This window comes from Pantherophis guttatus, chromosome 2 (assembly GCF_059756535.1).
Source record: "Pantherophis guttatus breed Tessera chromosome 2, ASM5975653v1, whole genome shotgun sequence".
Classification (NCBI taxonomy): Eukaryota; Metazoa; Chordata; class Lepidosauria; order Squamata; family Colubridae; genus Pantherophis; species Pantherophis guttatus.
In genome coordinates this window covers 101211640-101233117 of record NC_142064.1, presented here as the reverse complement: position 1 = coordinate 101233117, position 21478 = coordinate 101211640, and the positions used below count along the sequence as shown (strand labels likewise).

Sequence of the window (21478 nt, the reverse complement as noted above, 5' to 3'; positions counted from 1 at the left end):
AATCTGAATTGCTGCTTCCTAAATCCTCTACTAGATTAAAGAAAGGGTCTTCCCTAATGACACTGGCAGGTGCTATATTTCTTTGTTCTGTTGAAATAATCTCAAGTCATCCCTCCTGCCCATATGATCTTTCACATTCAACTTACTTGCTCTTCCTGTTAGGGAATTCTGGTGAACTAGGACTGGAGGAACCATCTGACTTGAGATCAAAGAAGGGTCCAGGACTCTCCAATACCTTCTGTATCCTTTCAGCCACATCTTTGCTAGAAAGAAAAGAATAACTTTATTAGAGAAAAAAGCCCTTCTATGAGGTCTGTAAGATCCATGACTCATTTTATGGATGCGCCAGAAGTTCTAATCTCCAGAGTAAAGGTTGGTCCTTCCCCAGAAATCCAACTACTTTTCCTAATCTTGGGAAAGCCCCCCCTCCCAATGTGAAACACAGAACACTTGCTACTCTGTAACATCCTTCTTGGAGCTTGCCGGATTCATTAATCCTTATGACTGCTAATAAATAAATAATTAACCAATGGGATAAATGGCTAGCTGTAAAACAAAGTATTAATGTCTTTTAATTTTCAAATGTGTCTGGGCACAGTTTGATTTCTCATGTAAATGAAAGGCTTTTGCAATTCAGTGTTTGTTCGGAAATGAATCCATTCGCCTGGGAAAAGGACAAAGATAAGCAGAGCTTATAGGGAGCACCTGGCTTTATGGTGGTAGTGGTGGTGAAGGCAAGTGGGAAGTAATGCTGTGATAAATTAGTCCTTTGAAAGGGGCTCAATTTCCATAGCAACCATCAAGTGAATGAATAAGCCTCCCAACCACCATTTTGCAAAAGCACTTCTAGTATGATAAAAATCTGATCGTGCCCACCAGAGCAAAAAAGCTCTTATCTTATTCTTTTCCAAAGTGTTTGAAAACATCTTCATTACAATTACTTTCTCAGTTCATTGTAAATCATGTTTTTCAGTTGGGCTGAAAAAAACATTTTTATGGCTGAGAACAGCACTGTTTTTTTATGTCTCAGAAGAGCAGAAGCTATGGGTTCATGGTAGTTATGTCTCAGCCCGATTTTTACTTGAAGAAAAATACCCATGGGGTCCTGCCCATATTGCACTTGTTTGGACTGCAATTGATCAGTTGATTTACACAATGCATAATTCAGGTTTGAAGTTTGCTAGCATGAGATGTGATGCTGGCTACCAGCTTGGCTGGCTTCAAAAGAAAAAAAAAGTTGGATCCATTCATGGAAGTCATGGGGATCAACAGCTATTAGTCTTGAGGACAATGTTACAGCCTCTGGAAGTCACCTGCTGGAGACTGGCTTCCTTCTGCAAGTAGTTGGCAATGAGAAATGATTGCTGGACTAGAGGTCTGATCCAGTAGGACTTTGCTTTGGTCTTTATTCCCATGTTGTTGGAACTCTTCAGTAGTTGTTTTGTGGGTAAGCTAATTATCTCCTTACTCCGCTGTAGTAGAGGACCAAAGACTGCAGACAAAGTCTTCTGATCTCAGAAAATAGGCTGCAGTGTTGCTTTTTCATATTGATTAAAGGTAAAGCAGCTACAACAGATGCTAAATTTAATTTAAACCAAATATGGCAAGGGAAACTAGCCCCTTCAGTCAGTGTTTCTAACTTTCTTTGTAAGAAGAAAACAAGTTTCCTGAATTTTGCACTAAAGCAAGAAGACACTTTCCAGAAATATTGTTTGGATCTCCCATCAAACCTTTCTTTCACTTTGCAAAAAGTATCATTCTTGACACATCTGCTAGCACTGCAGGTACCAATTCTACATTGGATCCTCCTCCTTATTCATCTTGAGCAGTTGTTGGAATTGATCCTAGATTAGTCTAGCAGAAAACTGGATTAATTTGATTTCCCCCAAACCAGGGGTCTTCAACCTTAAATGCTTAAAGAGCCATTTGGACCCGTTTCCCACAGAAAAGAAAACCCCGGGAGCCACAAAACCTGGGTGGGTGTGGCCAACTCAATGTCACTTACTTCCACCAGTCACATGACCCCCCCCGCCATGCCTACCAAGCCAGTCATTAGGGGAGAGAACCAGTTGTTAAAAACCACAGAAACCACACAATTCTTTTGACATCTCTCTCTCTCTCCCCTCCCTCCCTCTTTCCCCCACTCTTTCTGTATCTCTCTGTCTCTGCCCTGGCTGCTTCGCCATCCCCTGCTGTCACCCTTACCTTCTCCTCAGGCGAGGAGTGACTGGGAGGGGAGGGCGAGGGGCGGGGCCAGCTGATGGTGGGATCACCTGACAGGGAACCACAGCAGAGGGCCCAAAGAGCCGCATGTGTCTCCGGAGCCACAGGTTGCTGACCCCTGCCCCAAACCATTGTGCACCTACCAATGGCTATCAACAAGGGCAAAGGCAAGGAAAGTGTGACAGTGAACCACAAAGTCTCTGCTCAACCATAGCCTGCTGGCCTTTGTCTCTTCCTTGGAGGAATAGGAAACATATTATTATCCTTCCTCAGTACCGCTAAAGTAGAACTTGTATGCAAACTTTAACACCAAATTACAGTAGCATGATATTTTCAATATGATTACATTTGCAAAACTTTAGCATGATTTTGCAAAAACATCTATTTTGCTTTTATGATTGAATACCATTACTTTTAGGAAGTTTTTATTTCTTGTGCTTTCGTTCCATTTTCAGGATAGAAAGAAAGGGATTTTGAGTTTTATTCGTTTTTATTCTGAAGGGCTGAAGGGTATGTAACAGTGGCACTGCTTCCATAAATTATTTGTGTAGTGCAACAAGCTGAAATGTTGGTGAAGAGCTTCTCAGAGTAATTAACAATACTGTTAAAAATAATTACTATTACAGACCATGTTCATCTGGTAATCAGACAAGGAGAAGCAGGTAAATTAATTAGAAAAGAGTATGGATCCTGTATGGATCAGGTTCATAATTATTTACAGGTACAAGGTTAGTTGTTAATATACTATACAACAGAAATAATATACAAAGAATATATCATTGTTCAGCTCTTCAAAAATTACTAGCAATGTGCTTGATATCTGTCTATCTAGACCATCAGCAGGCACCCCAGAAATTTAATGGAGTCACAAAGCCTCATCTTGTGTGCTGCCCTTCAAGATCCAGCTGCCAAATTTAAACAAATCATTTCAGTGGCATAGGTTTGCACTTAGACAAAAAGACAAATAATGGCAGATTAATCTTCTCCACTCAAATGTAGAAATGACAGTGATCTAAATGGTGAAATGCTCCCGGATTGGACTGGATTGCCTGATCCGGTAGTGATTTTTCCCTGTGGTTTGGCGATCCGGTAGTGATTGCCACCTGGTTGTCATTACTTCCTGGTTTTAACCAGGAAGTAATGTTTTTGCGCATGTGGGGTGTGTGCGCTTCCGAATCAGCAAGGAAGGTAAGTAGATTTCACCCCTGCTCTAAACAAATTGTTTTTGTTGTATCACCACAAAACTATTACGCTCTCCTTAGCTCTCAGGAACCACTTTGACTTAAAGATATGTGCAGCTCCTAGCCGGAAAAAGTTGTCTAGCTTGATCTAAGTCAACAAATGCATTAATGTAATCAGTTTCTTTTAGATACTTTTTGCTTAATTTGTGGTGCCATAGCATGTCCCAAATCATCTTGTTATAATTTCGGAGCATGCTTGTAATTTGATCAGAAATTTGTTTAGGCCCAAATTCAAGCAAGAACAGTGCCTCTTTTTCTCTCATTTTTAATCCTCATGTCAACCCTGATAATTATTCCTTCCACTCTGCTTCTTTTCCCTTGAATCTTTCTCATCTCTCTATAGGGATTCTCTTCACATAGGCTCAACCTAGTGTTCTCTTAATCTATTTAAGTTAGATTCTGCAACAAAAAAAGTATGTCCTATGCCCAGTTCAGAACTTGAGTTTTCAATTGTTCAAGAAATTAATTTCAGAACTGCTATGAAATTGTCCCATGAAAGTAATAAAGGTGTTTATTACAGAAATCACAGAATAGACTCCAGGATGACACATCAGAAACAAAACGGCTGACACACAGATGGAGAAAATGGGGTCAACAGGCTGTATGATAAACAAACAGGAACACTCCAGTTGAGTTTGATTAGCAAGTAGCTTTGGACAAAAGTGCTCTTGGTTCTTGGAATAAAATCAGAGCCCATGAGTCACAACAGTAGATTAAAAGTTACTGCTGAAATTGCTACTCAGTGACAAAGAAAATTGCCTTTTGAGTGCACTAAAGACCTCTCATGCCAACAACATACATATAGCCATACTAACCCCATCTTTCAAAATTAGTGCCCTCCCGACATATGCAGACTGCACCTCTCTTACATATTGGTTAAAGGCCGTGATAGCTAGGAATTCTGGCAGATGCAGTCCCACTAGACCTGAAGGGTACAAGATTGGATTAACACTTGCACCAATCACTATTTCCTCCCCCTGTTCTAGTTCTAGTCCTGCCATTCTTCCCGTGGTCCATACCTCTTCTCCTCTTGGATGTTCTCAATGCCAATGGCACTACTACGTCTCCCATTGAAGCGGCTGCCTCGGTTGCGTGATGGGCTTCTCCCAGGCAGGGCAAAGGACTAGTGGAGAGGAAATGATAGAAAGGGGGAAAAAAAGGAAGGAGGAGGAAAGAAATAGAAAAGCACGAGTTGGAACAGGAACAAAAGATGGAGAACTGGATTTCCAGATCCTGTCTATACATTTAATGCTAACAGATCAATCTGCCAAACTTAGAAAGCTAGCTAAGCTAATTCAACAGAGAAAATGTAGAGTAAGAAAAGGAAACAATAAACTAGTAATTGCAGAGACGACAGTGAGAAATACTTTAGATATAATACTGGCACGGAGACAGTAGAGACAATATAGATTGAAGGAGAAAGGAAAAATAGATAGAGCCACAGTTTGAGCCAAACAAAGCACTAACGTCTACCATTAAAAATGATGGTCTAATGTCATTCCCTTCCTGAATGTCTACCAGAACTTCCCTCCTCCTTCAAAAAAAATGTTCATTAAAGCACTGATAATAAGCAACAGGCATCTTGAACAGAACGTCAGTATCTACGTGTCATTCTAGCATTTATTTTCTGTACATAATTTCTCCAAATGGAGCTTCCCTTTCCTGGCTTTCCTTCCAACAAGCAGTTTGGGACCTAGAAATCTACAGCTGTGGTCAGAGAAAAGACGTAATTAGCATCTTGACATGGTTGATGTGAGAGAAAAGTTATTTCTCAATTGCTGTGCCTATTAATGGTTTTTGGAATGGACAAGTGGGTGAGCCAATCAGAAAGCAGCTGATGGGTTTGAATCTCCAGGGCTTTTATGTTCCCTCCCCTAACTGTCACAGTTGACAGTATAAAAGGAGATTCTTGACAGAAAACCATTGGCAGTCCAGAAAGCAGTTCAGAAGGCAGTTGGCAGTTTGGAGAGTTCTGTTCAGCTCTTCTGTTAGAAAACTGTGGGCAGTTTGGAAGTCAGTTAGAAGGGCAGTTCTGATGGTTTACAAGAATCTTTCTTCTGAGAAAGAATAGCCAGAACTATCATCGCTTAGTGCGATTACAGGATATTTATTTTTATGTAAATAAAAATATTTATTGTTAACTGCTTCAGAGGCTCATTTGTTAAAAGTAGATCTTAATAGAGATAAAGGTTTATGGTACATTGATTTATTTCCTCCATGACAGTTGATTTGTAACTATGTATCTCAATGCCATCTTTAGGCTAACAATTAAAACTGTAGTCCCGTAAGAGGATAGACTCCAACACCCAGGATTCATTGTAAGCAGCAACTTCACATGCATACCCTGCTCCCAGACCTGCAAGTTCAGTGTTGGAAGAAAGGCTTGTCCTTCATTAACAGTGGACTGAGCCATGGCTGAATGGAAGAACGTATGATTTGAATGAGTAGATCCCAGCCAAAACCTCCCAAGTATATATGCGGCCAAGTCAAACTAACTAATCCACATATTTTCTAACAATAGTGACAACTCCATCCTAATTGCCCAGACTGTCTATAGGCATGCTTTCCATGCCTGTTAAACCAGAAATGTTCACTTGCATGCATTAGTTCAGTGCAAATCAGCAGGCTTAATGCCTGGTGAAAACTACTCCTATTTCCTTCATTTGAGGCTGTCAGATAATCATGAAACAGGCTTTATTTGCTATATCCCCTATCAAATTATCCTTAATAAGAGCATGTGAAATTAAAGATTGAGAAAACTGCCAAAATAGAGAACAGGGGAAATACTCTTTTTCATTTTTTAAAAGAATTTCAGTATCATGGCATTCAGTCTACTTCGGTCCTTCCTAACCTGCACCTAATCTGGCATAAACATGCCCTGCAATTTCCTTAATTTCTGGTATGCCCTTGCAACATGGCCAGTCAGGAACACAGTGAAATTGGCTGGCAATGAGAGGAAAGAGGGACCATGCAAGGAAAATTGGGATGGGTATCAGGGATAGTAAATTTCATGCTGGCATGGATTTTTGTTAACGGGAGGAAAACATTTCAATTCAGCACCAGGGAAAGATCTTTAGGTGAATTGGATGGAGAATTGAAAACATAATGTTTTGATAGAATTGGTTTTACATGGAAGTGCCATGAAGTCACAGCTTAGAGTAAGGACATTAACACGAAATAATCCCCAAGAGTTCCACCTGGGTTCACACAATTATCTACACGAAATCACTTAGCTTGGTCATCTGGGATTTTCAAGATGCCACTGATAAACTCCTTCATTTAAACATATTGTTGCTGACTAATTAAGTTTTGTTAGTGAAGCCTCAAGGGACACTTTTAATTTTTTTCCAGAGATAAAATGGCCAGGATGATCCATATCCTGACAACTATCAATCTTCCAGAAAATGTATATGACAACCTACCATCATGTACAAAGCCATTTACAAATACAATTTCAAAGCTCCAGTGCTTTTCTTGCACAGCATTGCCCATCTTGGGCCTTGGTTGAATTTCTCCCAACAAATATATTTTTTGATCATCTTTCTCCAAAGCTCTCCTCTAATGCCACTGGCATCTGAGATTGGTGGGAAACAATCTTTTGCTGTTAGGATAAAACCTTGTTTTTCTGGTCTTTAAAATATCTGGTGTACTTGTGACAGTACAATCTTTGTTGACTTTTACGTTAGATTACCTCCCTATTGTCACGTTCTCACACTATACCACTTTTCATGTTAATGGAGTCAGCTTCCAAACACAGAGGACTATGACTGACAAATGAACACAGAGACGTGAAAACAAGTCCATATAGACATCTGAGGTATTTTTATGGAATTACAGCTACCAGCAAAGAGCGTTGACAAGCAGCAGGTCTAGATAAAAAAGGGGAAGAAGGGGGCTGAAGGCATGCTTATTAGCTTCCCCGGTCCCTACCCCACAAAACCTTACCGCAGCAATAGCCTTGGGACCCTCGGCGACACTTTGGTTGAGGGCAAGGCCTGCAGTAGCTGGGCGGCTGGGTAGAGTTGCTGGGGGCTGCTGCTGCTTCTTCATGGCTATCCCCATAGTGTCCAGGCTCTGGCTACGGCCTCGGATCACCCGCTGGAGAGAAGGGCAACAGGGAAACAGACACAGAGACATTGACATACACACACAAGGAAAGCACAGAGAGTAGCAGAGATGCTAGTGGATAAAAACTGGGAGGCAAAGAAAACTAACCCTGGACTTCCTCTCACTATTGGATCTCAAGCAAAGAAAGTAACCCCCCCCCCCCCGAATATCCAACTGGATGGAAGAATCTGCTCAAGCTATCCAAGGCTACAGTCTTCATTAAGAACTTTCTTGCTTTCCTCCAAGTGATACTGACCAGCTACAATCATGATTCTCTAGGGTAACTCTTTCCTCTATTATATGAACCTTGAAGACACAAGCTGGGACATCAAATCTACATTATAGTATTGAAACTAAGATGTTGCCTCAAAAGAAATATGAATTCATTTTCTAGCTTTTTATGGATAGTTCTATCCAGACTGGTCAGCTCAGACCATGGAACAAGCAGCACTGAATAATAAACTATTACCCAGAAAGAAAAACAGACAAGTCACATATCCTGAATTCCTGAATGTAAGCATCAATTACTCCTTCTCATGCTCTGAATGGAGGTTCCTCCCCCACTCACCCTGGCATTTTAGCAACTTTCATGTCAAATTTAATTATCCTGAAGATAATATTTATCCTGAAGGTTCTTATCTGAAAATGTCATCAATAAAAATTAAATTATCTTTTCTAAGGTAGTACTTCCACTACAATTACTGAAAAAATAATTATAAAATTAATTTAATAAAGTAAAATGATGGTATATTGAATTATAAACCAAGATCCTCATGATTTTCTCTTAATGGCATAAAAGAATAAAAGCGGTACTAACTTTCATTATGTTGGGAGCAGTTTTACATGTAACCACATCTCTTTCACTTTTTACTTCTGTAGGAAATGTATTTCTTTCAGCTATTCAACTGCTGTTCCACAAAAGTTATATCATATCAGGCAGCATTGCTTTCAGGTTATGTTAAAACGTCTTTCCTCTGTCCTTCAATTTTTGTAATATTGACAGTGATAGTACTGATGTTATTACCTAGTTTGGGTAATGAAACATCTGCAAAAAAACAACCAAGCTCAAAGAGCACCAAGGACCCCCTCATTTCACCCCTGAGCTATAACTATTCTCCTCTATCAAGACCATGACCTATTTCGACTTTGAGCCTATCCCGCCCTCCCGCATTCAATCCTCTAACCCATGTCCAGGTGGTATGTTTTATATCTGTGTACTGCTCAAGCACAAACCAAGTTAAAGAATGAGAAATCCCATGTTATATGATTGTAGTTCAACCTTTCCTTAAAATGTTTCCAGGAAGTCAACTAGAAGTTGAAGTCTTCCCAATACAAACTAACACATCCTGGGGAATGCCCAATCTATGAACTATTCTAAGATCATATCAAAATTCAGTTACCTGGCAACTGACTCAAATTTATGACAATTGCAGTGTCCTGGGGTCATTTGATCACCTTTTGCGATCTTCTGACAAGCGAAGTCAATGGTGAACTGAGATTCACTTAACATCTGTGTTACTAACTTAGCAACTGCAGTGATTCATTTAACAACTGGCAAGAAAAGTTGTAAAATGGGGCAAAATTCAGTTAACTGTCTCACTTAGCAACAGAAATTTGGGACTCAATTGTGGTTTTCAATCAAAGACTACTTGTATAGATATGTTCTCAGTCTAAAATGCAAAACAATTTTCTCTGTGATGGCATATACCGAGCCAAAAAATATTCAGTATATTATTTTTTGTGATTTTTAGACTGAGATCCTTCAAATCTTTGATCTGATTTACACATGAAATACCAAGGAGTACGCATTTTTGTGCTACTACAAAGTTGGATTCCCTTTTGTAGAGCCCCAATTTACTTCACTCAAATATACAACATATAATTGATCCTGGCTATTGCTACATAGCTGTGGAACAGAGTACCCTGTGAAATACAATTAAACCACCTTTCAAACACAGGTAAGGGGGAGGGGGAATGGCAAGCAGAGGTGAGGAAACATGGACCATGATACCAGCTCTCCCCCCTCATGTATTTTTATACAACAGTGTGATGCTAGTATGAAAGGGCAGTTCTTATGCTGTGATATCATAACACACATTTCAGCATTTTTAGAATTAGCATCATCATGATTAGGCCTCCAGATTTCCAATATTATTTCTCCAATTTCTCATTCCCATTCTCCTCCACTGTATTGTAATGAGAGTAGGGGATGCTAGACTACATAAACTGGACAAAAAGAAAACATGTTTGAGAATTTATACATTGTTTCTATGTTTTAATAATTTATTGTACATCACCCAGAGTCCATCTGTGAGGGAGATGGGCAGTTCCAAATTAAATAAAATTTAACAAATTTCCCCTGGAATGTAAAATGTGTCAACTTTTTACAAGCATTGTATTTCAAGTATAAATGATCAAATACAAGCCCTTCCATATAGTGATCAAATATATTTTCCCTTCCAGCTAATGTACAGATACATATACGTAGAAGCCAAGATGCCAGGTGGGAGTTATATTACAAATAATTACAATTTGTCCTCAAAGCATGAAGTGGGGATTTTCCATGGCCTTATTTTCCAAGAAAAATGAATAAACTGATAGCTAGCCTAGTACCTAACAGACTGAGTTCTGAGGTGGGAAATTCTGTGGCTTCCTTCTCAGCTTTGACCCCCCCCCCCCAACATAATATGAACATACAGTTACAGGCCTATCTATTGAAGTATTTTAAGTGGCCAGGTGTGCCTTTGCACAATTTCATATTGTGCACCACCTGGGTCCATTCTTGGAGTGTGAGGCTGTTCACTGTCACTTATGTTGGTTGCCAGTACTTCTGACTGCAATTCAAGGTGCTGATAAAGACTTCTTTTATTAGGGAGTACTCTCTGGTGGGGCTAGGTAGAGAGCTATTGGTACTTAGCCAGAGCAGCATCAAGTTAGTAAATATGGAAGGACATTGAGAAGTTCAGCATTTACACCATCTCTCACCTTGAAATTCTCAAAGAAGCCACCACCCCCATTCTCTATTTTGTCCTCATCCCCCAAGGCCAGGCCCATCATACTGCGGCTACGAATCTGCAGTTCTTCATATAGGCTCTCCAAAAGTGCACTGCGGGTGCGCTCCTGCTCCAGGAAGAGAGAAACAAAGAAAAGCATTGTTGTCAGAGATTTCAAGTCAAACTATGGGAGGGGAATAGCAAAAGGGGAAGAGGCAAAACAGAAGGCCATTTCATGTCTGGATGGGTTACATAATGTTGAGTCATAGTTCTGAGCTTACATCCTCCAGTGTTATGAAGTTGCATTCAGTTCAAAAGTCTTCTATTTATTTACTTAAATATATATTAATTCTGCTTTTCATTTAAAAAGGGCCAACGCTAGAAAGTTAGGAGCAAATAAGCAATGGGATGACGATTTTCTGTCTGTCTGACCCTATTTCTAAAAAGGAAGTGAGTGGCACAGCAGACTAATGCTACTGTTAAAGGTAGTATTTAGCTTCCGGCTGTCTGCAATTACTGTGAGTTCAATTTTCACCAGGCTCAAGGTTGACTCAGCCTTCCATCCTTTCTAAGGTAGGTAAAATGAGGACCCGGTTTGTGGGGGCAATAAGCTGACTTTGTATAAAATATACAAAAGTATGAAGGCTATTGCTTAATGCCTTGTAAGCCACCCTGAGTCTCCGGAGAAGGGCGGCATATAAATAAATAATTAAAAAAAAAGAGTAAATAGAAAGTTGGCAGGTAGACATAAGTTACATTAAAAAAGAAACCTGGGCAGTCATTTTGAGAGAATATCCAGGTATGCTTTCAAAATTCCAGTTCCAGTTCAAAGAAACTGCCCGCCCTGCCTTAGGAACTATTTCATAAAAGCCTGCATGAAAACTAATATTTAATATCAAAAGCCTTATAATCTAGATCCCTTCTCAGAGATTAAGCAAGAGAACTTCTGAGAAAGGAATGTCTCCATGGTAATGGTACAGAATGTTTCCTAGTTGAAATCTACCAGAAAATGAAGATCTGTATCTTGACAAGTTGATAATGAAGATGATAATTACTAGCTTTGAGGTATAAAATAATTTATTCTTGTTGCCAGTAAATTCAGACTTTCCTTTATTTTATTTTGTTTTGTTTTTATTCTCCTTTTACATATGTCACTTCTGTATACCACAGATTCAACAAAAATAAAATAATGTTATTGAAAAGCTTTTTTTCTGGATGGTTTCACCCAAGATTCCAAGTAAGAGTCAGAATGCATCTGCCAAAAACATCATACAAATACAGCCATTCACTTCCTTTTTTTTTTTTAGCTATTCTGAACATTCCTTAAAGAAATTTACCATATTGTTAACCAGCTGGATTTTAGGCCCATAGCTAATAGGGTCAAAAGTGGGCAAATCAGAAGGCACCAGATTATAGATGAATGTCTTAAAATTAAAATAAGAACATCTATTTTTCATTTTGGATTTGCTGAATTTTTGTGATTTCTTGATTTTATGAATTCAGTAGTTTAAACTGTGGCACTTAGGGAAAAAAAAGTAATGGAAATGACTGTAATCAATAACACCTCTATTTATTTCTGAAAGCTCTATATCCGTACAGCTAAATTAGCAAATATTAGCAAATTAAATATTATCTTACTGGACAGAGTTCATACAAATCAGCTGCTGATAGTATTCAAGCACATTTGCATGGACTGAATTGTACAAGGATTTCAGGAAAACCTGTAACTACTCCACTTCCAAGTACAGCCAATCTCTAATCCAGCTTCATCCAAATGCTTGTTTATTGATGATTGTTACTGTAAGATGTTAAGTGGAAAAAACTACATGCCATTTGATTATGTCCTTTTCTTGAGGAAATGTTCATTTTAAAAGGGCATCAAATTCTTTTCATCCATTCCCAACTCTCAGGAATCTTAAATGTAATTTTAACATTGGGAGAAATTTTCCAAAGCTGATATTTCAGCAATTTATATACATGGTTAATTGTGCATTTTCATTTAATATATTTTGTTTCATACAGGTATTTGCTTGAGAAGCTATTAATAGAAATGTATTAAGCAACCAAACTTACTTCCAACTTGGCAAATTTCTCAGCGTGGTAACAGCTATACTCAGCATTTATAAGCTTTGCTAGAAGAAATTCACGGAAGTCCGTGCCCTGTAGGGAGCAAAAAAGGAAGGCTACTCCATCATGTTGGACATTCTGTAGGGTCTCCTCTCACTTTAACCAATGAGAGCTACAACCGTTCTGGTTAAAGAATGAAGGGTTTGGGAATGCTTTTTAGCCAGCCAAATTAACATGGGCTCTATGGAACTACAAGAACCCAGAAGGATGTCTTAAGAATATGATTCCATTTGTAACATATACTTCATGAATGCATTGAAATATACTTTAATACAACCTTGTTTGGACTGTGCAGCTATAAAATCACTCTCTCCCATAACAATGTACATGATTCTCATAGAGAAAAACAATCCTCTTCTATATAAAAAGAGTGTGAGCTTTTCTTTCGATGTGGAATCATTTTGCACAGAGGAGAACACAGACAGCAGGAATGTGTATACAGGTAGTTCTTAACTTACAACAGTTTGTAAAACGTTTGTAAAATGGGATGTTTGTAAAATGGGATGCCCAAGTGTCTGACCCGGATTTTATGACCTTTTCTGTGTTTGTTGTTAAACAATAAGTTCACTATGGGCTTTTTTTTTTTTTTTTTTTGCAAAAAAACAGAAGTAAATGCCACTTTTCGGTAAAACATCTTAACTATGTGATTTGGGACATGTGACTGTGGGACTATGTCCCATAGTCACGTCATAGTCACGTCATAGTCATGAATACAAGCCAGTTGCCAAAAAATGCAGTCACAGGACTTGGGGGAGTGGTTGTTGGAACTTTAGAACTGGGTTGTAAATACACCTGGGAGATCCATCGTAACTTTGAACAGTAGTTAAGTGACCAGCCATAAATCTAGTACTATCTGTAAGACCCAAGAGATTTACCTAACCGAGGTTTCACTGAAGAATCTCAATTGATTCTGTTGCCTCAGGATATATATTGAGAACTGTGACATGAATGAGCATTAATAGAACATGAATTCAGTCAATGCTCTCTCTGTTCACTATAAGATATCTTTCAAACAGTTGCACCTGACTATCACACTTATGACCTAGGAACAGCAGAGACAAATCTATAAAAATCTCCCTGGTCCTGTTTGCTGAGTCCTTACTGCAGCAAACAAAGAGCCTTGGTACTACAGTGGTTTAAAGCACCCTGTATTAACACAGCTGCCTGCAATTTACTGCTGGTTCGAATCTCTCCAAGGCTCAAGGTTGACTCAGCCTTCCATCCTTTCTAAGGTAGGTTAAATGAGGACCCAGTTTGTGGGGGCAATAAGCTGACTTTGTATAAATATACAAAAGTATGAAGGCTATTGCTTAACGCACTGTAAGCCGCCCTGAGTCTCCGGAGAAGGGCGGCATATAAATCAAAATAAAATAAAATAAAATAAAAAAAAAACTCTAAAGCCTTGCAGCTGGAATTTGCTCTGTACTTCACTGTTGGATATACACTGAAACATTCCCCTGAAAAAAATGGCTTCCAATTTGCCCAGGTGGGTCTAAAAAATAGAAAAGCAAGATTTGTTTGTAAGATTATCTGCATGATGCTGTTGCTCTAGTTGTTAACTGGTTCATTGTTTGACAATGTGAAATGAACTGCAATAATTGTCTCCAAATTGGCTGTTGTGTTAAAAGGGGAAGAAGGATTATTACTCAGACAATCAAACTGCACACCGCAGATATGAAGGGTTAGATCCCTAAGAATATTTGGTATCATATATGATTTTCTTAATCCTGGATAATCTGCAGAAATATCCAGCCTGTAGTGTTGGAAAAACCTGCTCCAGGGACCAGACATACCAACCTTTTTGAATACTGCTGGATTTGGAAGAGCGGGGCCAAAAAAGGGAACATCATCGCGGGCAGTCACAGAAACCTGAAACCATCACAATTAACAGAGTAAGAGGGAGCAGAAAAGTCACTGCAGCCTTAAAACAAGAATTAATAAATTACATTTCTGCCAACCAGGATTGGCAACACTCCAGTTGTAGGTTTCCCTTTATGCCAGATTGACTCAGGAGAAGAAGGAAGCATTGTAAAACTGGTTTTTAAAAGCATTTGATCAAGCTATTGTTTATTGATTTTTTTATTCTACTTCTTTGCAGTTAGTTTTAACTTTAATTTATTATGCTGCTTTGATTGCTTTTTATATTTTATCCAATTATATACCCCAATATAATAATCGTACATTTCCAAATTCCATGGAGAGGGAATTTTGTCTAGATTTCATATACTTTCCTATTCTACCACCTCTTACAATATTAGGCAACATAGTATCAACATAGAGACCTTCAAGTTTCTAATAGTTTTTACTATCTCCAAGGGCTTGAAATGGACACCTAACATTAGAACCATCATTAAAAAGGCACAACAAAGAATGTTCTTCCTGCGTCAACTTAAAAATCTCAGATTGCCCAAGGATCTGCTGATACAGTTCTACAGAGAAATTATTGAGTCTGTCATTTGTACCTCAATAATTGTCTGGTTTGGCACAGCAACCAAACAGGACAGGTACAGACTTCAATGGATAGTGCTGGAGAAAAACAGTCACAAACAGCCTGCCTTCCACTGAGGACCTGTATAATGCACGAACCAGAAAGAGGGCTGAGAAAATATCTACAGACACCTCACATCCTGGACATAATCTATTTCAACTTCTCAGTTGAAGTTGAGCAGCCCTCAGGACACTGCTATAGAATATTGCGTGCCAAAACAACCAGATACAAAGGTAGTTTTCTCCCATGTGCCATCATTCCGATGAACACTTAATTCCCACAGCAATGTCTCATTTTCTCATCTTATCTCTTCTCATCTTTCCTACTATCATCTCCTATTGGTTTCTTATGATTTATCAGTTGTTGTTTGTAGCTTGTGATTAATTTTTCTAACTATGATTATGACCTATTACTTGCTATTATATGTTTACTGAGAGTTTATGCACCGGAGATAAATTCCTTGTGTGTCTGATCACACTTGGCCAATAAACTACTCTACTCTACTCTACTCTACTCTACTCTACTCTTAAAAAATCTGTTTAATATAACATCTATTATATTATAAAGATTTATATAAATTTACTGATTGTTTAGTATTAGGTTTAGATCCTGATACAGTTCATGTTCTATTGATGCTTGAATTTTAAAAGTTCTAGTTAATTCAAGCAGTGTCATTCTGAAATGCTAAATGAATTATTAGTATCCTTTAGTTTAGTTCCCTTATTCTTTTTAAATTTCTGATCTACATATCAAGTAAGTAAGGGCACAGCATCCACCAGGGGGTCAAAACAGGCAAGATGGTGATCACATTGAGACTGAAGACCTCCCTTTCTACATAGACCCACACAATCACTGAAGTTGTATACTACCGGTACTACTTTACATGGATATTTGTACAGTACTGACATTAAAGTAATAGGCCCTTTTTAATGCAATTGCAGTATTTCTTCCGAGAACTATCATCAAGAACAATTACTCTTACCATCTTATGGCTAATGCATATTTTTATTTTACTCTTGAACAAATACATATATTTTATTTTTGTTGAAAAATGAGAACAAGAATGGATTGGAGATTCTGAAGAAAGAAAAGGGAGAACAAAGTGTTTCCCCTTGACCCCTGTTTCCCCAAAATAAAATAGCTACATATGAGCATAGACTAATGGTTGTTGCTGAGGAATAAAAGAAGAATAGTCCAGCAGTAGTGACAATAGAAAAGTTAGAGAATGATAAAACATGAACTAAGAATGTAGCAGGCACTGTAATGCCACAGAACATTCTGTGGCTTCCCCAGTAATGGTAAATTGTGGACTCTGTGCCTTTACCTTGTACAGCGTCTCTCCACTGGCATTGTGATGGAGTTGTACCACCATGTAAGCATGTAGAAAATTTGATGCAATCATATCGGGCACAAAAGGAGTATTTTCATCTTGGAAGACAATGGCCACAATATCATTCCCGATGTGGCGCTTGCGTTGGAGCTGAAAGGGGAACAAAGAAGATTGCACAAAGTGGTAACCTATCCTATATAGTTTAGGCAATCCTCAAACCAATTCCATCCTATTCCAAATTGAGGGATGTTTGTAGCAAGCTCTAGTTTGCCCACAGTCACCTTGTGGAAGATGGACAACATAAAAATTTAATAAATTAATAAGTAAAATAAAAGGTTTGTTAATCTACAACTAGAACCTTTCCTCCTGCAAATCCTGACATCCCTTCAAATTTCTGTTGCTCAAAAACAATGGTGCCCTTCTATTATTTTGGAACAGGAAACCTAAACCTAAATGTAAAACTAGTGTAAATCCTAAAATAGGCTTAGTGATGTTTAGAAAGAAAGAATACTCGCCAATGTCCTACCCACCAAATCTAAGAAATTACAACCGTCATAGTTCCACCAGTATACTGCAGAGACTGTGGCCTTTTCTAAAAGTTTGTTCAGCCCTGGGCCAGGGTTTGGATATCAAATTCTGTAAGACAGAATATGTAAATATTTTGCACCTATGTACATTTTATTTTCTCTTTTTGCATATAAGCAAAGACGCAGGACTGGAAATGATCATAACCCAATTAAACTGGGAAATTTATGAATGACTTCAAAATAACCCATGTAATAGTTTGAATATAAGACTAGATCCTGAATCTTGGCTTGTCATTGTCAAATTCCAACTCATGCACAGTTGAAAGTTAGATTTAAGTACAATTTTTTTAAAATTTACGATCAACAATTAGCAAAATTACAAAAACATATCAAACATAATAGAAGCCATGGTCATTCTTGCAATGCCCAATTTTCACTGCTACTATAGTGTATTTGGCTAGCATGCTGGAATGTTTGGGTCTAAAAAGGAAGCAATTTAACATATCTATTCTGGCAGAATATTAGTATAAAAGGGTCAAAGTATAACACAGAGATCCCTGTAAGTACAATATAATAGAACACACTGCATTGTTTCAATTTCCCCAGTCATATGAGGAAGTGCACTCAACTAATGGGGTTTTAGGGTATCCATCCTGCAAACACTGAGAAGGGAGTTCATGCTGCCTGCTCATTCTGGGAAAAATAAACAGTTTAGATAATTTGAACGTTCCCAAGGAGCTTTTGCAGCCCATCCTGTCCTTCTCTGTGAATTTTTATTAGCCTCAAATTGACAATATCTGAAGACAAACTCTGTCCCCTTCCCAATTCTACTCAATATACCTGCTGGGCATCTCCCTCTGTGAAAGGCAACATTGTAGAGACATGAAACATGATCTCTTTGCCCCGAAAATTTGTGTAGATAGATTCTGTTCCTGTCTGGCCTCTTGTAACATCCAGTCCACCTCGGAATCTGAACAGAACAACAGAGGGAAGGCAAAGAACCAAGAGAAGAAGGACAAAAATTAGGGTTTTTTTTTATTATCAAAGATGGGGACCTAATTCATGACTTAATTAACTGCATCTACTACTATTGGTCAAAACTTAGTCAGATACATATCTCAGGAAAAAAAAGGTCACTAAAGAAACCTATGGTCACATAAGTGAAGATTGTTATTTGCTTCATTTCCCTTCTATTTTCAGTATTTTAAAGGAATCAGTTAACCTCCTATTAGCATATTACAGCACCCTTTCATCATTTGAGCTGAGCTTGAACCAGAGGGACTATTTTAAGATAGTAAAGATAAACTAATGCACTTGTGAGTCAGTGTGGTGTAGTGATTAAGGCACCAAGCTAGAAACCAAGGAACTGTGAATTCTAGTTCTAGTCTCCTGCCTTGGGTACAAGCCAGCTGGGTAACTTTGGGCCAGTCACTCTCTCTTAGCCTCACAGCAGGAAAGGACAAACCACTTCTGAAAATTTTTGCCAAGAAAACTGCAGGTATTAGTTCAGGCAGAAGCCAACACTGATTTGACGGCACATACAGATGCAAACAGACTCATAAGGAACCTACAGAGGAATTTATTTCTGAGTAAATATATGTTTTTCCATCCCATCTAAGCGGATAATGTGGTACACTGCAGGTCCTTTCCCTTACACATTGTCACCTTGTGGTTCCTCCAAACCATGCCTTTTCTGCTGCAGTTCCTGTCCTATAGATATAGAACATCCTCCCCATTGAGATCCATCAGACCCCTATCTGTCTATCATTCTGGAGAGGGATTAAAACCTGGCTCTTCCACCAGGCACTGGGATAGGGCAAGATCAGGATATGGATACACTAGAACAGAATAATTGTGGTGCCATGACTTTCTAGTGTTGTTGGGTTTATACTGTTTTATCACTTGTAAGCCACCTAGATTTTTTTAGACGATGGAGGGTTATAGAATTTTTTTAAAATAAGTAAATAAAAATATATGCTGTTTCTTGAGATGGCTCATCCATTGTGCTAGCCTGAGAACAAAAGAGTCATAGCATGGTCTAATCATAATAGGCAAACCATACCAGGCTCCACAAGGATGAGAGCAGATCTATTTTCAAGTGCTAACAAGTATTCGGAGTCATTTTGTACCTTTCAGGGCCGGTGAGAAATTTTCCCTGTTGGCTTCCACTGTGAGTCATGCCTGATTGAGGACATCTCCATGAATGGGTGGAAATGGTGATTGCTGTGTAGAATGAAAGACTGGTGGATGGTCCTTCAAAGCTCTCCAGAGAAGGAGAGAACAGGAGATTGCCCACAAGTGCTCTGAAAGGTAGCGCCTCATAAACAGACCATAAAACAATGGTTTCCTGCAGGTTCGAGTGCCAGGAGCCGAGGAAGACAACATCTTTGCTCTCAGCAATGGTAGAGCCTTTTACAAGAACACTAAACTAGTTGAACTTCACTTTCCAATCATATTTGGAAATGTTCAGTTTATTAATGACTTTATGGATATTAGGGACCTTCAAAATGAATTTGGAACCTGTGACTTTTACTTTCTTCTTTCAAGAAGAAAGACCTAAGTCTTTCCCCTTTTTAAATGGAAATTTTAAATTTGGTTTTAAATTATTGGGGTTTTAAATTTGTTCAGCCAAATTATTTAATTCGTTTTAGTTTATTTTAAATTTTGTATCTATATGTTTTATTCTATGGCTGTTTATTGTATACAAATTCAATAAAATAAATAAATAAAATAAATTTAACAAAACTTAAATAGAGATTTTTAAAAAAAATTTAATTTATATGCCGCCCTTCTCCGGAGACTCAGGGCGGCTTAGAATGCGCTAAGCAATAGCCTTCATCCTTTTTGTATATTTATACAAAGTCAGCTTATTGCCCCCACAACTGGGTCCTCAATTTACCTACCTTAGAAAGGATGGAAGGCTGAGTCAACCTTGAGCCTGGCGAGATTCGAACCTGCAGTAATTGCAGGCAGCTGGTCTTAATAACAGGGTGCTTTAGACCACTGTACTACCAAGGCCCTTTAAGATTTAAGAATTTAAAATAAAATACAATAAGCAAAAGGCAAAAAAAAATATTAAGATTTAATATTTTAGAAATAAATGGATTATGCGACTAGGAATATTGGCTATTTTTGCTATAAAATCTGAAAAACAAGTAGATAGTTAAATAATATACTTGTTGGAAATGACTGAAACGGAACTAAACCCATATTAGAAACTGAGGCTTGATAAAGGTTGCAAATGGACACTAGAGGGAACAAAATAAACACACACACATTAAAAAAACACCAGTCAAAATGGCTAAGTTGGCTATAATCTTTTTCTTATCCTAGAGTTTTTGGATAAATGGACCAAAATGTTAACTAAAATCTCAGAATAAATACAAATTTCAATGGATAAATTTTTAAAAGATGAGAAAAAATTAAAAACTTTTACCAGGTATTGACATTATAAAATTTGAAGGCATGGAAGACAACCAAATTGAGATTACCAAAATGGGAATATGAAGGACAAATCAAGAAAAAGATCTGGACATGGAACAGCTGCAACAAGAATCCTGGACAAGGGATTTATAAAGTAGGTTGGAATGTCTTGAATGCCAAAGACTGATGAAAAATCAAACCCACTGGAATGATTTAAAGCAGGGGTGTCAAACTCATGGCCCGTGGGCTGGATGTGTCACGCTCTGGCCACGTCCATCCCCAGTTTAGCGAAGAGGAAAAAAGTCACAATACATCACATGATGACATGATGATGCAAGTTGACACCCCTGATTTAAAGGCCAAAATTGTAAAGAGCAAAAAGAAATAATATAAAATTGGACTGTTTGATCAGGGATAAATTATTTGTTTAATATTTCTGGTAACTCCTAATGGACTTTTGCTGAACCATCTGAAAAGATGACATTATATGAACAGCAAATAAATAGTTAGGCTATGGGAATTATTTGTAACTTTAAAAGAAGGTGAAATGTTACATTATTTTATGCTTGGTGTGACAAAGTTTCTTTTCCTTTTGTTCTTTTTTTCTGTACTTCCTGAACTTTTTCCTTCTAGTTTAGTTTGTATTAGTTTTTACTGTGTTTATTAAAAACTTCAATAAAATTATACTTTAAATTATATTTTAAAAATAAGGTTATCAAGGGCAATATAGGAAAACTAATTTGGTAGTAGGCTTAACATGGAAAGCACTTACCCACGAAAATCCTGCAGCTGGATCCTATCGCCTAGGAGATCTAAAAACTCTAAGAAGCCTAAACTCTCTTCTGTATTACTGAAGACTTCTTCCTCTGTGGTCTGGGAGTAAAAAAGAGAAGAAAAGAAAATGGGAGGAGAAAGTCATTTCTCATTCTTTCTTAAATTATCCTAAGGATACTTTTGTACAAAGGATACAAGTCTGAAATGGTATATAGCTGAGGTGCTCAAGTTCAATCACAGTACAT

At 38.1% G+C, this 21478-nt stretch overlaps 2 protein-coding genes across 12 annotated transcripts in view; one reads left to right on the top strand and one right to left on the bottom strand.

Moving 5' to 3' along the window:
• The window catches only part of LOC117661787 (rap1 GTPase-activating protein 1-like), a 72577-nt gene that overhangs the window by 6161 nt on the left and 44938 nt on the right, over positions 1-21478 (bottom strand). For 8 of the 9 annotated variants that reach the window (XM_060690333.2, XM_087886467.1, XM_060690330.2 and 5 more), the window contains exons 11-19: positions 21232-21332; positions 17877-18006; positions 16504-16659; positions 14489-14560; positions 12638-12724; positions 10557-10691; positions 7410-7562; positions 4484-4587; positions 147-263 (exon numbers count right to left, since the gene is read on the bottom strand). In XM_060690333.2, coding sequence (XP_060546316.2) covers positions 147-263; positions 4484-4587; positions 7410-7562; positions 10557-10691; positions 12638-12724; positions 14489-14560; positions 16504-16659; positions 17877-18006; positions 21232-21332 — 1055 coding nt within the window. The remainder of the gene's footprint in view (positions 1-146; positions 264-4483; positions 4588-7409; positions 7563-10556; positions 10692-12637; positions 12725-14488; positions 14561-16503; positions 16660-17876; positions 18007-21231; positions 21333-21478) is intronic. The other variant, XM_060690332.2, reaches the window with a different exon arrangement.
• The window catches only part of GSTK1 (glutathione S-transferase kappa 1), a 55639-nt gene that overhangs the window by 25889 nt on the left and 8272 nt on the right, over positions 1-21478 (top strand). The window contains exon 9 of one of the 3 annotated variants that reach the window (XM_087886476.1): positions 15008-15687. The exons of the other annotated variants lie outside the window; for them this stretch is intronic. The gene's annotated coding sequence lies outside the window, so the exon portion shown is untranslated. Of the gene's footprint in view, positions 1-15007; positions 15688-21478 lie in introns of those variants that run through there. 3 annotated transcript variants of the gene reach the window in all.